General features: G+C 38.9%; 1 protein-coding gene across 1 annotated transcript in view; it reads right to left on the bottom strand.

Moving 5' to 3' along the window:
- The window catches only part of crispld1a (cysteine-rich secretory protein LCCL domain containing 1a), a 30,560-nt gene that overhangs the window by 10,650 nt on the left and 2,026 nt on the right, over positions 1 to 17,884 (bottom strand). The window contains exons 3-4 of the mRNA XM_067434795.1: positions 2,788 to 2,906; positions 372 to 504 (exon numbers count right to left, since the gene is read on the bottom strand). Of these exons, the coding sequence (XP_067290896.1) occupies positions 372 to 504; positions 2,788 to 2,906 (252 nt within the window). The remainder of the gene's footprint in view (positions 1 to 371; positions 505 to 2,787; positions 2,907 to 17,884) is intronic.

Raw genomic sequence — 17,884 nt, forward strand, 5'->3', positions numbered from 1 at the left:
ACCTCTTTAGTTTTAATATGCCATTTCAAAATTCACAGTTGCTACAACTGCCTTATAACATCTAAGAATCAATGTCTACGAGGCAAACAGATATTGCCAGTCATATTCCCTGGTAGCAAACTGAAGCGCTTCAATGCCCTCCTGTCTGGCATTCTCCAAAAGCCCTGGTTAAACTCCAAACTATTTTAAAAGGCTGCAGCTGAAGTGGTGACAACCAGAACAAGAGCACATATTACATTGGTATTCAAATTCCTTCACTGCCTTCTCATACATTTTTGAATTATTTTCAGATCTGTCAAATCCATCCATGGGTTTGCACCTAAATACACACGTGGAATGCTTATGAGGTATTTTCCAGCCATTATATCTACCTGAGTGTAGTGGGTACAGACTGGACCACTGCACCTAAAAGGACAGTGAGGATTACATTCCTGGGAGTATGGGAACGAGTAGTCTTTGACCTCATCATACCAGGCTTGTACATGAGAAGTAGGTGGACGATACCTGGGGTGAACAAAAAAAACCCCATAATTAATAATAACTTAAAATTGATGCTTTGTCTAATGCAGAATAAAACCAACCGTTAGATTATTGCAAACATGTATACATAGTCATGCATAGCCAGGTCTTTGTGGACCACCAGACCATATGATGTTTTGTCAATGTACTCTATCAAAGAACAGTCCACGTAGACAGAAAGACAATGACAAAGGACAAATTTGGGAACTATAAGATTTACTGTAACTCATATAAAAAATAAAAAACAGACTATACTTGTATGTATGTATATATATAACAGTCATTTTAAATTGTATCACAATGTCAGGGTTCTGCCCTGGCAGCTCTGTCTGTTTTGTCTTTGTTTAATGTTTCTATGTTTGTGTTGTGTCTTAGTGCATGGATCTGTCTCTCTCTGTGTTTGTCATGTGTTCCTCTTGTCCTACCTCCTTGTTTGCTGTTACCACGCCCCCTTGTTTAGTCTGGTCTAGTCCTCGTTTCACTAATTGTGCTCACCTGTTCCTCATGTGCTCTGGTCCCTTTATATTGTGCTACCTTCCCTCATGTCTTTGCTGGTTCGTTGTGTATGTTTGTGAGCGTTTGCTTGTGCGTACATGTCTCTAGCTCCTTGTCTAGCCTAGTCTAGCCTTTTCTAGTTTTAGTGTCTCCTGTTTTTCTAGCTTTGTATTTATTTTCAGTTTTTTCTTTGTTCCTGAGTTTTTGAGTCTAGTGAAGTTTCTGTCTTTATTTTGCTTGCTTTCTCCAGGTTTTATTTTGGTATTTTTCTTCTAGCCTTATTGTTTAGTTATCTTGGTTTTGATAGCTTAGCTTTTTTATTTTTCCTGTTTTCCACTTATTTTTTAGTTCAGTCTTTTTATAGAGATTGATTTGTTTTATTTATTTTTTCATGTTTTCTAGCTCCAGTTATATTTTAAGTTTTTGTTTAATTTAGTCATAGTTCTTAGTTTGTCTGTTTCTTGTTGTCTTGTCTAGAGTCTTGTCGTGTGTGTGTCCTTTGTTGTTTTCTGTCCAGTGTTTTTCCTTGGCCGCTGTCTCCACTGCCTGTCAGCCAAGACTCCTGCTTCTGTGAGAACATCAAGCCTCAGGTTCCTGCCTGGATTGGTCCACCATCGCCCTGCCTGGTGTTGCCTCACAAGCTGTCGTCTAGTTCATTGGCTACCTGGACTGGTCTCAGTGGTCATCCTCCCCTACCTGTCGTCGTGGTGTCTGTCCCCTGCCCTGGTGTTTGGACTGTCACTCATCCACTACCCTCTTGTGTCTTGTTGTTCTGTCTCATTAATAAACTGTCCTTGTTGATTCACTCTGCATCTGGGTCCTCCACTTCCTGATCCTTGACACACAATGTGTTGACTATTAAGTAGGGTTGGGTATCGTTTGGGGTTTTTTCCCATACCGGTGTCAAACCGGTACTTTTAAAACGGTGCCGGTGACTAAATGGTGCCTGAAACGATACTTAAAAAAAAAAAATAGAGAGAGAGAGACACAAAAACGACGGTGGATGACATTAAAGAATGGCTTTTTATAAAAATAAATGTACCATCTTCAAGGTTCAGCTTTATTTTGCTGAAATATGACCATATTCTCTTGACTAAATATTTTAGAACGTGTGGCTTTATTGTTTCCATGGCGACGTGTCTTGCTTCTCTCATGCACAGCAGCCGCAATAACACTTTATCACAGATGTATTTTTTTTCTTTTTTATTCAAAATATAACATGTTAACTATATGATGAACTATCTGGTATTCTGATTTTCAAATATGTGTAAGTGAATGTGTTTTGTCATAATGATAATGTTAGTTGATCTATAATGCGCGATGGGCGCCGCCATGTTAGTTCGCGCCTCAGAGAATCGGATCTGCCGGATTTACGTCATGTAAATTCATCCTCGTCTCACAAAACACATGAAAGTAAGTGACCATTGAAGTGAGAGAAAAATAGAATAAACTATATAGCTACTTTGTATCTGATATGAATAAGACACGCAGTCAAATTATAACTGTCTGAAAGGATTGTTATTGCCGCTTCTATAGACATCAGTGTGTGTTTTTGCTAGTTTTTATATGCATTTAAATGTCTAGAACTAAATAAACATGATGTGGTTGAAAACACTGAATAGTTGTGATATGTGACAAGTGCTGAACAAAATGAGGCACTGAAATCTGCCTTCTGATTCAGTCCGGTACATACCGGTTATGTTGGCACCGGGTTTCGGTACCCAACCCTATATTAAGTATACATTGCTATAAAGCAACAAAGCACAATCAGACCTTCCCCAGTGCACTCCCAGGTTCTGACCAATCTGAGGCAGCAGGCCAGCTGGGCCATGTTCCCACAGGCAGGTCTCGGCCCATTCCTCAGCACTCCGCTCTAGTTCAGTGTCCCACACCTAAAAGAAATACAGAGACAGGGCTGAGATTCAAATGGAAAAAGGTGAGCATTATAGAAAAAAATCCCTAATCTTTTGTATGTGGCATTGTAATTATGACCTGGTTATAAGGTGATTAAAACATATGATAGTTTTTGCAAAATCATTTCACTTTAGCTGGCCTTCAATACAATGAGTGCTTAGAGGCCAAACAAAGAACCAGGTTTCTCTCTGGTCCACCTCTTGGTTTATTTTTTTTGTACACTTATTAAAAAGACACAACCATTTTTGGATACAGCAGTGGCTCTCAAATTGTAGGGCATTCCTGCCAGGGGTTGGGGCCGCACAGGTACTGCAGGGGGTTTAAAGGGGATACAGTAATGTTCTCCATATGTCTTCTGTATTTCCTGCTCTGTGTTCCTAGTTTTGGTTGCACGCTACACCATTCAAGGCCACTTACAAATCTAAGCGTTTTCCTGTCTATCTGACCCACATTTTGCTGTTTAATAAAAACATTTCATTATTCTGGAGAAGCAAAACGGCACTTTCACTTTGAATAGAAAGCATGCAGAACTCAAGGTTGGAGAGAAATCCGAGCCAGAATTGAGGAGGGGGTGACGGGGGACTTATCTGCCCTGTCACTGCCCATAACATGTTACACTTTTTCCCTAGGATGTCCCAAAGCACAGTCCAGTGGTAAAGCTGGCCCAAAAAGTTCCCCAAAATAGCTGGAACAATTGCCTGAGACATTAATCCTTGAAGTGAGCACCTGCCAACAGGATGTCTGCTTGGTTTGCAAAGCCACCCATCAAAGCGGGCCTTTATACTGTTGAGTTAAAGGTATATTCTGCTTTTAATACAAGAAGCTGTAAAGTTGTCCTTTTAGTTTTAGGCATTCTGTTGTCATAGTAAAAGTTGTAAAATTGGATACCACGTTACAGAGAAAAGGTTAATAATAATATAATTATAATCTTTATCTAACACCTTTTACAAAAAAAAAAAAAAAAAATGAAGTGCTTCTAAATACTTATAGTCAGTAGAATGTATGGTAAGGACCATCAAGATACCATGTTAGCAGATATTAAGCAGACAGTCTGCTAATTCTCTAATGACTGTAGTTGACATGTAGGTACAAAGTTACTTGAATGTCTAAAGTGGAGTATCAAAATAAAGAGTTACATTAAAAACTGTCATAATCCTTTTCCCTGGTCGTCAGCCATCATTGTTTACACCTGTGTCATTAGTCTCAACACCTTAGCCTATATAAAGCATGTTTTACTACGCCATTCACTGCGAAGTCTTGTTAAGTGTAACACTGCAATTCTGAGCGTTCTCTCATGGTTCTTGTCTTATGGTTTTGGATCACCTGCCTGTTTCTGGACTACTCCTCTTGTCTGCGTTGCCTGCCTTGTTGTGTTTGTTTGTTTGTGTGGACTGCATGTATGTATTTTGACCTTGCCTGTACTCTGGACTTCTTAATAAAATTGCATTTGGATCCCCAATCTGTTGACTCAGCATTCCAAAACCCTAAATTTTGCTTTCTTTTAGAGAAAAAAAAAAACAGTTTATAAGCAATGTTTTCACTTTTAAATAATTTTGTATATGTCTGTACTATTGAAACCAACAATGCTTTATTTTAAGTTTAAAATTATTTGTATCCCTTAAAACTAATCTTTGCTTGCCGAAATGTCATTTAAACTCTTTTTTCCTGTGAAAAGAATGTATTAATTCCTTAAAATAGCTTGACTGTAACTCTACACCCTTGCTTTGTTTAGCATACGCAGATACTTTAATATGCAAATGACCCCCGCCTCCACTCACTCATACAGGCTTGTCTACAAGTCGATATATCAGAATGATAATGTGTTTGTATCACCCTCTACAATGTCGGACACATAACGGTAATTCATATGATTAGCCTTTGGCTTGACTACATTATAAAACGGCTAATGTGTTGTTAATGTTACACAAACCATGCTCCCGTTCTCCATCTCAGAGTCAGAAAGCCTTCTAAAAATCTGTATCATTGGAAACGCTGTGCACAATCAGTGGAGAAAGGCATATAGTTCATCATAACATTGTAATGTATATCATATACATAATTCACCCGCTATATTGCTAAATGTACACTTCTATGGAGACTTGCCTACTTCAGAGAATAGTTAATGATTATGGTAAAACCCGCCCGCACGTTGACTTGATTGGTTACAAGGAAGTTTGTGACATCAGAAACACCAGTGATTTCAACCCGCATTTTTAATATATATTTTTTTCACTGTAGTTTAAGGAGAAAATACTCAGCAATAGTGTTGACTTTTGAATTTGCACGTTTCTTTCATATTAAAAACACCACATAGACATACAAACAACATTTAAAACTATATTTTCACTACAACAGGAATTTTAAGGGGTGATGAATTGAAAAATCAACTTTCCCTTGTTCCTTTGATATATATATATATATATATATATATATATATATATATATATATATATATATATATATATATATATATATATATAAGGCCAGGATAATATAAGAATATTCTGTAAGTTTCAGAGCTGAAAACTTCCTTGGTAGTAAAAGAAAAGATTTTTATAGACAACAGGACCAGAAAATGAGGCTCTTAATCAATGACATAATAGAAGGGGGAAATGCCACCTCTACAGCTAAACCAGCAATTAACATGCTGAAGATAGCAAGATAATCTTATTGTACTTATGTGAATAAAACGTTTATTTTTTATTTTTTATATGTGATAGTATTGCATTGTTATAGATCGTATTGATTATGTGTACGTGTCTAACAGAGCATACCTTAGAACGCTGTCACAGGCTGGAGAATCCCTTATTTGTTGGTTCATTGCAATACAGGATCAGACTCCCAGGGCTCGCAAAGCCCAATGTCCCGGGGCTATGTGTTTTCCAGACGGGCTACCAAAACGTAAGCACGTCAGCATTAAGCCTTGTTTATACTTTCGCCTGGCTCCGCTGCGTGAGCCTCCGCTGACTGCGCACGCTCCACCCCAAACGTACGAGGCGTTTATACTTGACACGCTCACCGTTAGGCTATTCTTTGAAACGACAGAGGGCGACTCGGAGTAATTGCTCTATAAACCATCAGGAAAAAGTGTCGAGAACAAGTGGGCTAATTGTTCCCAGATGGGCTAACAAGTACACGTGATGATATTTAGATTAGTACAAAAATTCGTGTAAAACTCAGTAAACCTTGGCTTGATATTATTACTTGTGACATGAGAACAAGTATGCAACGAAATAAACGATCTATTAAATATTTCCTAATTTCACTAAACATTTTTGTGTCCTGATTTATGTATTTGATTAAACATGGATCTTTATTTAAAAGGGCTTATTTCTGCTTTTGTTGGCTCTTTTTGTAAATATAAGCATCTAAATTGTATGTGCAACCTGGGGGCCGGTGTAATGAGACGTCATTCTTGGCTAGATTCTTCGGATGCGGTGCTGTTACAAAAGATTTTTTGCCACTCATGCGGACGCGTCCAGTATAAACAAGGCTCAGCATGCCAGTGAATCTTAAATAGTGAAATAACATGACTTGATGTTTGAAGAGTGTGCGTACACGTGTGTGTGTGTGTGTGTTTGTGTACAGTGCAAACTACCGATCGGGTGGGCCAAGTAATACAAAAATAAATTATTCACGAGTGGATGAGAGATAAATCATTGTATTTGTTTGATAAATACGTTTTGAGACTGAGCACCGTCAGAGAATTATTCTGGTTACCTCTTTCAAAACAATCCCTCCCTCATGTAAACTGACAAGGGAGTTAAAGCTCATTAAATATGCAAATCTCCACCAATCCTAACCATGGGTATTTACTTCCAAGTCTACAACAGTGCGGCACACCCATCAAAACCGAGTGTTTAGGAGAGAGCCACAAAACCAGTATAGAAAATAGGCTATTACTTATTAGTCTGTTACTTATTTGCATGGTTTTTACATTCAAAAACATCATAACTAATAACTAATTGGCTATTTGGACTGACTGGACTATTAATTAGATATTACACATAGCCCGCAAGATCGGACGATATAAGCGCACACACACATACACGTTCGACGCACGCAGGACCAGGCCTGGACTTTACGTTGAGTTTTGTTTATGTTTTGTTATGTGTGTGCGGGCAGTCGTCGGTGAGGGGCTGCCCGTGTTACTTTCGTTTTGTTTATTGTTTTGAATTAAAGTTGAACGTTCGTCCGTTCCCGCCACCTTCCTTCCCATATTTATGAACTTCATTACAATATGATTTTTAAACTATTTATTTGTATGATACAGCTACAAATAAGTATTTGAACACCTGTCTATCAGCTAGAATTCTGACCCTCAAAGACCTGTTAGTCTGCCTTAAAATGTCCACCTCCACTCCATTTATCTTAAATTAAATGCACCTGTTTGAGGTCGTTAGCTGCATAAAGACACCTGTCCACCCCATACAATCAGTAAGAATTCAACTACTAACATGGCCAAGACCAAAGAGCTGTCCAAAGACACTAGAGACAAAATTGCACACCTCCACAAGGCTGGAAAGGGCTACAGGGAAATTGCCAAGCAGCTTGGTGAAAAAAGGTCCTCTGTTGGAGCAATCATTAGAAAATGGAAGAAGCATGACTGTCAATCTCCCTCGGACTGGGGCTAAATGCAAGATCTCACCTCGTGGGTTTCAATGATCCTAAGAAAGGTGAGAAATCAGCCCAGAACTACGTGGGAGGAGCTGGTCAATGACCTGAAAAGAGCTGGGACAACCATTTCTAAGGTAACTGTTGGTAATACACTAAAGACGTCATGGTTTGAAATCATGCATGACACGGAAGTTTCCCCTGATTAAACCAGCACATGTCCAGGCCCGTCTTAAGTTTGCCAATGACCATTTGGATGATCCAGAGGAGTCATAGGAGAAAGTCATGTGGTCAGATGAGACCAAAATATAACTTTTTGGTCATAATTCCACTAAACATGTTTGGATGAAGAAGAATGATGAGTACCCTCCCAAGAACACCATCCCTACTGTGAAGCATGGTGGGTGGTAGCATTATGCTTTGGGGGTGTTTTTAAGCGCATGGGACAGGGCGACTGCACTGTATTAAGAAGAGGATGACCGGGACCATGTATTGCAAGATTTTGGGGAACAACCTCCTTTCCTCAGTTAGAGCACAGAAGATGGGTCGAGGCTAGGTCTTCCAACATGACAATGCCCCGAAGCACACAGCCAGGATAACCAAGGAGTGGCTCTGTAAGAAGCATATCAAGGTTCTGGCGTGGCCTTGTCAGTCTCCAGACCTAAACCTAATGGAGAATCTTTAGAGAGAGCTCAAACTCAGTGTTTCTCAGCGACAGGCCAGAAACCTGACTGATCTAGAGAAGATCTGTGTGGAGGAGTGGGCCAAAATCCCTCCGGCAGTGTGTGCAAACCTGGAGAAAAACTACAGGAAACATTTGACCTCTGTAATTGCAAACAAAGGCTAATGTACCAAATATTAACATTGAATTTATCAGGTGTTCAAAAACTTATTTGCAGCTGTATCATACCAATAAATAGTTTTTTTTTTAAATCCTACATTGTGATTTCTGGATTATAATTTGTTTAGATTATGTCTCTCACAGTGGACATGCACCTACGATGACAATTTCAGACCCCTCCATGATTTCTAAGTGGGAGAACTTAGTTAATTAAAGGTGTTATGAACTGGCTTTTTTTATTTTTTTATACTGTTGTCTGAGGTCAACTAATGATGTTTGTGTGGTTTTTACATTCAAAAACATCATAACTAATTAATAAAAAAGTAATAGGCTATTTTCTACACTGGTTTTGAGGCTCTCTCCTAAACGCTGGGTTCTGATGGACGTGTAGCACTAGAGACTTGGAAGTAAACGCCCATGGCTAGGGTTGGATAGGATTTGCATATTTAATGAGATTAAGCTCCCCTGTCAGGTCAGTGACATGAGATAGGAGAGAATGAGGGAGAATCGGCAAACAGAATGATTATCTCGATCACGGGGCTCATAAACGTCTTTATCAAACAAACACAATGTTTTATTTCTCATCGACCCGTGACTGATAGGACTATACTTTTGATATTACACATAGCACCGCAAGATCGGACGATATAAGCGTGAACCTCGCGTACACTTGCACGTTTGGCGCACGCGCCGCCCTTCAGGATGTCAACTCCAGAAAGACTAAGAGAGAATAGCAGAAAAAGAACAGAATACTAAGAGATTCATCGGTCTGCCGGGCTTTGCATGCCCTGGCCCATACGTGTCTCAGTCCAGCGTGCTAAAGTTATGCTCTGTTAGACACATACACATAGGCAAAATGATCTTTAACAATGCAGTACTATTACATATAAAACATTACTCACATGGGTGCTGCACCATTCCTGTCAGATCCAAATCCAGCATCGACAGGAGAATTGTTTACACACGATTCCACAGTGAACTGAAGTGAATATGTCTTCCCCAATGTGACCTGGAACTTCATTAAAAATAAAGTTCAACCACTCATTCCTAACATTAGGATCAGAAGGAAGCTTTTTCAGCCAGGAATAGCGCAATATCTCAATTTTCCTCTGCATATTTATTGTTGTTGACCAGCTTGCACGAGCCCTCCATGAGTCGGTGGGCGAGGCTACTGGATTACAGTAGATGCACTGTTAAGGCGGTGTTTCGCCACGCACTGACGTCAGTATGAAGAACAGGACTATTTGCTGAGCCTGGTGTCTATAAAAGCTTTTCTTTGACTAACAATTAAGTTTTCAGCTCTGAAACTTACAGGATATTCTTATATTACCATGACCTTTTATATATCAAAAGATCAAGGGAAAGTTGATTCCTTAATTCATCACCCCTTTAATATTACTCACATTTACATTTACATTTATGCATTTAGCAGACGCTTTTATCCAAAGCGACTTACAACTCAGGAGAACAGGAAGCGATCCGTCAAGAAGAGGCAACGAAACACAAAAAGTGCCCTGAATACCAAGATTTGTACACTGCTCAGAGTAGCAAAGACCAGAAAAGGAAAGAAGAAAGGAGAAATAGAGGGGAAAGAGTTTTTTTTTTTTTTATGTAAGATTAAGTGCTCATGGAAGAGATGAGTTTTTACCTGTCTTTTGAATGAGGCGAGTGATTCTGTTGTGCGTATGGAGGACGGAAGATTGTTCCACCAACCAGGAACAATGAAAGAAAAAGTTCTAGAGAGGGATTTCATGTCTCTCTGTGATGGTACCACAAGCCTTCGCTCAGTAGTTGAGCGAAGGCTTCTGGTGGGTGTGTAGACTCGTAGGAGTGAGTCGAAGTATGTGGGTGCTGCGCTTGTGGAAGATCCATGAGCAAGAGTCAGGGATTTGAATTTAATCCGGGCAGCGAGTGGTAGACAATGCAGAGAGATGAATAGAGGTGTGACATGAGCCCTTTTGGGCTCATTGAATACAAGACGTGCTGCAGCGTTCTGGATCATTTGCAGCGGTTTGATTGCACAAGATGGAAGTCCAGCCAAAAGCGCATTGCAATAGTCAAGTCTAGAAATGACCAGGGCTTGGACAAGAAGCTGTGTTGCATGCTCCGTAAGGAACAGTCTGATTTTCCTGATGTTGTGCAATGCAAACCTGCATGACCGAGCCGTCTTCGAGATGTGGTCTTTGAAGGACAGCTGGTCATCAAAGATTACTCCAAGATTTCTGACCGACCCTGAAGGAGTAATCAAAGATGAACCTAGCTGGATGGTAAAATCATGTTGTATGGTGGGGTTAGCAGGGAAAACAAGCAGCTCAGTCTTTGCTAGATTGAGCTGCAGGTGATGTTTTTTCATCCATGCCGAGATGTCCGCCAGACAGCTTGAGATTCGTGCAGCTACTGTGGGATCATCTGGTTGAAATGAGAGGTAGAGCTGTGTGTCAGCAGCATAGCAATGATATGAGAGACCATGTGCCTGAATGATGGGTCCCAATGATGTGGTGTAAATGGAGAAGAGGAGAGGTCCAAGCACTGAGCCCTGAGGAACCCCCGTGGTACACAGTACACTGTAACTCAGTACACTGTAACCATACACACTGTTACACTGTAATTATATATGTACTTAACATAGGGTTAGGATTAGATTGAGGGTTTGGTTTGGAGTTAGTTGCATGTAATTATGCATAATGTATAGTTATTACTATGATAAGTGCATGTAACATATGCAACTGACACTGTAAAATAAAGTGTTACCAAATAAAGTGTAACCTCACTGGATCCCAGAATTCAAAGAAAAGGAAGGACAAGTCAAAATAAATTTTGTGGTAATCAAGATCATGCCACAAGTACTGTCAACTGAACTTGTTTTGAACAAAATATTCCTTTAAGCAGAAAGAAAGGTGTCTATCTATATCAGTAATTCTTAAAGTGTGGTCCGCCATCGACCCCTAGTGGGCCGCGAAAAGATGACCTAAACTAGGCAAGTGTTTATAAAATCGTCACTTGTTTAAGTAGATTTTTAATGTACTTGCGAAACAGTTCTTGCCATTCTGTTTTAATAACGTAAAAATGGATCTAAAATCCAGAGATCTATTAGTTTTGTAATGTACTAGTTTTTGTTTCATGTGTAAAATCCCAGTAATTTCAGTGATATTGAACATTAAGGGGAACATTCTTTTCAGCATTTTATTGTTACCATAGTTACAACCATAGACTTCCTATACCCAGCACTTAAACTAATGGCTCTTTGGAATGGCATTAAGTGGGACCTAGGCTGTTACAGTATGTTTAATGGCAGTGTTTTTTTTCCCACATGTGCAGTTTGTTGTTCATATTAAGCTGCAACTCATTTCACATTTACTTTTTCAAATTAAATAAAAATGTATATAATAATTTCTGATCATATCATTTCATTTGTGTTTGAATAATTAGTTTTTGTCTTGAAACAGTTTCATATTAAACTTAAATTTAGCTTATCCTTCCTATTTTGTTGGTTTTTGGGGGACGTGTTAGAGTGGGATTCTGTAGGTGGTCCTCAGAAAAAAATTGGAAGATATAGTGGTCCTTGGGCTGAAAAAGTTTGAGAAACACTGATCTATATTAACCAACTGACATCAATGGAGAGATTAATTTCAGTACTCTAATTAATTTAGCGTGTGTATATTTTAATGATCCAAAGTGTTGTGGTGTACCAACAAAATCAGCAGTCCAAAACTGAATGCCAGTTAGTGCTGTATTTCTTGCAGTGAATGGTCTATCCTGAAAAATCTGTAAATGGAAAAAAAGGAGGGTAAATTGATTCTGTTTACACAGCGTTCTCTGTAGGGGAGGCCCCAAAGAATCCGACCGCACTTAGACAGGACCAGTAAAGGAAAACACATCCCGTCAGTGCAGACACTCACACTCTTTCACACACCATTGTTTACTTCATTTGACACCTCATCAGCTGCACATTTTTTTTTGTTTTTGTCATCTAGTCACATTCCAAGAAAATTAAACATTTCCAACGTCCCTCAGGAGTGCATTTTTTTTCTTTTGAGTGGCAAAAGAGCCATACTGAATGCATTAAATGACAACCGTAGAGTCAATGTAGCCGCTGTACAGCGTATGTGTGTGGGAATATGAGTGGGTTCCTGTTGAAATGAGGGTTTGTTAATTACTGGATTTCCGTGCTGCAGTTTGGAATTTTGCTGTTTTGCCTAGAATTCAGAATTGTTGTTTTGTAAGAGGCTGTGGAGGGCTGGAGCAGCGCATCATCACATTCCATGTCTCCACATCCATCACACCTTTCCTATTACTCTCACTCTGCTGAGCAGCCCAAACTCCACTCCTGACATCCAGTTAACAATCTCTCAAACCGCTGCCCATCTTTCTGAAAAGCTGCAATATAAATGGAGTCTTGCTGTTCAAGATGGTCATGCTGCATTCACCTATTTATTTATTCAATCATTTATTCTGAAGGAAAGGTCTAAGCTGGGTTAGTCTCATGGTACTGTTTTGTTTAGCATGCAAGGAAACCCAGCTTCAAAATCTATCCAAATTTTAGTTTGGTTCTTCTACACTACACTACCGGTCAAAGGTATGGAATCATTAAAAAAATATATGTTTTTAAAAGTACTTTTATTAATCTCACCAAGGCTGCATTTATTTGATAAAAAAACGGTAAAAACAGCAATGTTTTCAAATATTATAACAATTTGAAATAACTTTTATAGCTGAATATAATTTAAAAAGTAATTTATACCTGCAATAGCAAATCTGAATTTTCAGCAGCCATTACTCCAGTCTTGAGTGTCACATGACCCTTTCTAAAAAAAAATGTCTTAATATTGTCAACATATTTGATCATGATTAACATTTTATTGTTGTGGAAATCATGATACACTGCCATTAAAAAGTTTGTTCTTAAAAGTTTGGGTGAGTAAGATAAACAAACTTTGAAAAGAAAAAAAACTTTTATTAAGCAAAGGCACATTGAATTTATAAAAAAAATACAGTAAAGACTTGAAATGAAAAAATGTTACCAAAAAGTTGGTTCTCTTCGTTCTCTTGGTTACTTCTCTCTGTTTATGTCTATGGCGAGTCATGCAGGGACTGTGAACCTCCGCAACGGTTCCTACCAGACCGTTCTGAAATTATTATAGGGTGAATTCACATCAGGTTGATTGGGATCAGAGTTGTGGCTAAATGTGGCTAAAATAACAATAAATACATTTGCTACATAACAGATGTGTTTTATTAATGCCTACACCTACCCCAACCCAAAACATACCCTTACAATAATGCAGATACGGTCATTAAATGACGCGATATTGATGTGCGCATGCCCAGTACCCGTAGTTGTATCCCTCAACTCTTTCACCGTGCTGGACGTAGTGTGATGACATCACCGTTTCAGAAAATATACGGATTCGCTGTACACACGAAGACGGAACATGATCGTTTTCAGATTTACCCACCTTGGGACCCGGTTTCGAAAAATATCGGATTCATGCTTCTAAAACGCCGGATCCGTGTGGACGAAATGCTGATACGGTACAAAATTTATACGTATTCAGCTAAACGCGTCTCCGTGTGGACGGGGCCTAAGTCATCTCAATGGCAATAAGTGTCCCAATCACCCTGAATTCACCCTATGTGTACCATAATGATTCAAGGTAAGACAAAAAGACGAATGGCTAGGTAGACGAGCGAGAGGCATGGGAGGAGCGAGCAAGACCAGGGCGTGATTGCAAATGAGCGTCACCTGTATGCCACACCGGGTCTCGAGTCCTCTCATGACGGAGCTCGGAGGCATATAAGGAGAGCAACACCAGTGAGGGACGAGAGAGGACCAGGCCGCTGGTGAAACTCATTCACAATCACCCCCCGGTCTCCTCCCACGTCTCTTGCTCGTATAACTCGCCACAGACAGTTTGGAAAATGAATTAATGTTGTACATTCTCATTATATAATTTTTGTAGATCTTGAACACAAAAAAAGTTACGGACAGCAGCTTTAAAGCAGCAAATCAGCATATTAGAATGATTTCTGAAGGATCAGGTAACACTTAGTTATGATGGAATAAATCACATTTTTTTAAAACTGAGTACATTTAATTTGTAATAATATTTCACATTATTACTGTATTTTTTTTGTATCAAATGAATGCAGCCTTGGTGTAGCCTGATAAGCCAGACTCACACCAAGATGTTGGGTCTGGGAACTCATCATTCAATCTGGGAGGTGGGATAAACGAAATAGGATAGCGCTTCAACCAACCAGAGCAATGAAGAAAGTGAAGCGGAGCTAGTAAATAGATTTAACTTTCGCCATATTCGGTCGGCAAAACTCCAAACACATCTTCCATTCTTTGCTCTAATCTAAGAAAAGCTTAAAGGGATACTTCACCGCTTTTTCATATTAAATGATGTTATTCCCTTGACTAAGATGAGTTGATGCATACCTCTCTCGTCTCAGTGTGTGCACTTAATCTCTCTGACGCGTGGTGACGATCTGATAGCATTTAGCTTAGCACACTAAGCCCAGTTCATTCACTATGGTACCAAACAGAGATCAGGTTAGAAGCAATCAAACACCTCACCTTTGTGAGTATGATAATTTTCATAAACATTAAACAAATCTTAATGATTAATCTTAACCTTAATCACTTTAAATATATATATATATATATATATATATATATATATATATATATATATATATATATATATATATATATATATATATATATATATATATATATATATGTTACAGCCTTATTCCAAAATTGATTAAATTCATTCTTTTCCTCAAAATTCTACAAACAATACCCCATAATGACAACTTGAAAGAAGTTTGTTTGAAATCTTTGAAAATGTATTTAAAAAAAAAAAAAAAAAAAAAAAAAAATCACATACATAAGTATTCACAGCCTTTGCCATAACACTCAACAATTAGTTCAAGCACATCCTGTTTCCAATAATCATCCTTGAGATGTTTCTACAAATTGATTGGTGTCCACCTGTGGTAAATTCAGTTGATTGGGTGTGATTTGGAAAGGCACACATTGGTTATAAGGTTCCACAGTTAACAAAGCCATGAAGTCCAATGAATTGTATGTAGACCTCTGAGACAGGATTGTATCGAGGCACAGATCTGGGGAAGGGTACAGAAACATTTCTGCAGCATTCAAGGACCAAATGAGCACTGTGCCTGCCATCATCCACAAATGGAAAAAGATTGGAACGTTCAGGACTCTTCCTAGAGCTGGCTGCCCGGCCAAACTGAGCGATCCGGGGAGAAGGGCCTTAGTCAGGGAGGTGATAAGAACCCGATGATCACTTTGACAGCGCTCAAATGTTTGTCTGTGGAGAGAGGAGAACCTTCCAGAAGAACAACCATCTCTGCAGCATTTTACCAATCAGGCCTGTATCTTTGGAGAGTGGCCAGATGGAATTCCATTCTTCAGTAAAAGGCACATGACAGCCCACCTGAATTTGCCAAAAGACACCTGAAAAGGCACCCGAAGGACACCTGAAACTAAATTATCTGGTCTGATGAAACAAAGATTGAACTCTTTGGCCTGAATGGCAAATGTCATGTCTGAAGGAAACCAGGCATTTCTCAACACCTGGCCAATACCATCCCTACAGTAAAGCATAGGGGTGGCAGCATCATGCTGTGGGGATGCTTTTTTAGTGGCAGGAACTGAGAGACTAGTCAAGATTGAGGAAAAGATGAATGCAGCAATGTACAGAGACATCCTTGGTAAAAACTTGCTCTACAGCGCTCTGGACCGTAGAATGAGGCGAAGATTCATCTTCCAACAGGACAACAATCCTAAGCACACAGCCAGGTTAAACAAAGTAGTGGCTATGGGACAACTCTGTGAATGCCTTTGAGTGGCCCAGTCAGAGTCCAGACTTAAACCCGATTGAACATCTCTGGAGAGATCTAAAAAAATGTCTGTGCACCAATGCTTCCCATCCAACCTGATGGGGCTTGAGAGGTTCTGCAAAGAGGAATTGGAGAAATTGTTGTTTTTATCATATTGTTCATTATATTTATTTGCTTGGTCAGTGTTGCTGTGGCTTTTGGTTATTTTGCTGTTGTAGGCTGTAAAGATGTTTGAAATAAATGAAATAATTTGGCGAAGTGATACTGTAATGCATCCAAGACCTCCCTGGAACTACATTAGCCGTATGTTTCCCCTGAAAATAATTGCACACCATAGAATATTCGTCATCAACCAACCAAATTCAAGCATTCAACTGCCTAGTAGTATAAATGCAGACTAAAGTAAGGTTGATGGTGAGTGTCTGCAAGTGTGTGGTCTTCAGTACTTCGGCAAAGACATTAAAAAGTAATCATGCCACTACTATCAAACTTTAGACAAAGCAATAAGTTCTGTGACACTGTAACAATTTATCAATGTTATTTTGTTACCTTATTTCTATTCTGCAATGATACCAATTGTCTGTAATAATCTCATACCTTTTTGTTTTTTTCCCCTCCACATAACCGTCCTGGAGTTCCACATTTCTCTTTGCAAACAAAGACCACTGTACCCTGTACTGCTACTTAAAAAGATAGTTTACCCACAAATTAAAATGTACTCGCCCCCAAAAAGGTTTTTTATCTGTATAAGTTATTGGTCCCTATTGGTCCTCAAAAATGTTTGGGTCCACATTGATAGTACAAAAAGAAAAAAAATGGAAGTCAATGAGAACCAGAAACTTTTGTTCAACAGAGTACTGCTTTAGATGGTAAATTTTTGTGTGACCCTTTAACCTGTGTAAACATAAAGCAGATGGAAGCCAAAAACTGTTCTTCAGTCACAATGCTATACAAGTTATCTTTCTTAACCCTAAAGCTTTCTGTATCATATTCAACATGCTTTCTTAAGCCACTAAATTATCAACATGATCAAAACTTTTACTTAAGTATGGTTTGCAGGTACTTCTTACACCAAATATATTGGGCAAAAATATAACATCTGCACCAAATTGCATGTTTTTACTCAAGTGTAAGCTCCATATTCTCACTATATCATATAGGCAATTCACGAGTTCACACTTACATCAAATTAAATAGAGTAAAGGTAATGCGTATTTGGCGTGCTGTCCAGGGGAGGGCTCCAGGCTCGGAATTTTTTCTCCAAACCCAGAGTACCCCCCCGCCAATTATTAAATTAAAGTGAGGAGATGGGGTGGTGGAGGGATGCTAAAATAAAAATAGTCAACGAGAGAAGGTAAATCTGTTGTATATGTACACCTCTTATTGTTGATTAGATTGATTAGCTTACCATGCTCCACTTGCGTTTAATTAGGTTTAATTATCTGACGTGCTCCACTTGTTTAAATAGGTTATGTTATCTGACATGCTCCCCTTGTTAATTAGGTTTGATTAGCTGACGGCTCCGTTATTTAATTGGTTTAATTATCTGAATGTGCTCCTCCCGAAATTAGTTAATAAAACTTCACTAAAAGCCTGATGTATCAAACATGATACAAAGCATTAAAA

This window comes from Pseudorasbora parva, chromosome 24 (genome assembly GCF_024679245.1).
Source record: "Pseudorasbora parva isolate DD20220531a chromosome 24, ASM2467924v1, whole genome shotgun sequence".
NCBI lineage: Eukaryota > Metazoa > Chordata > Actinopteri > Cypriniformes > Gobionidae > Pseudorasbora > Pseudorasbora parva.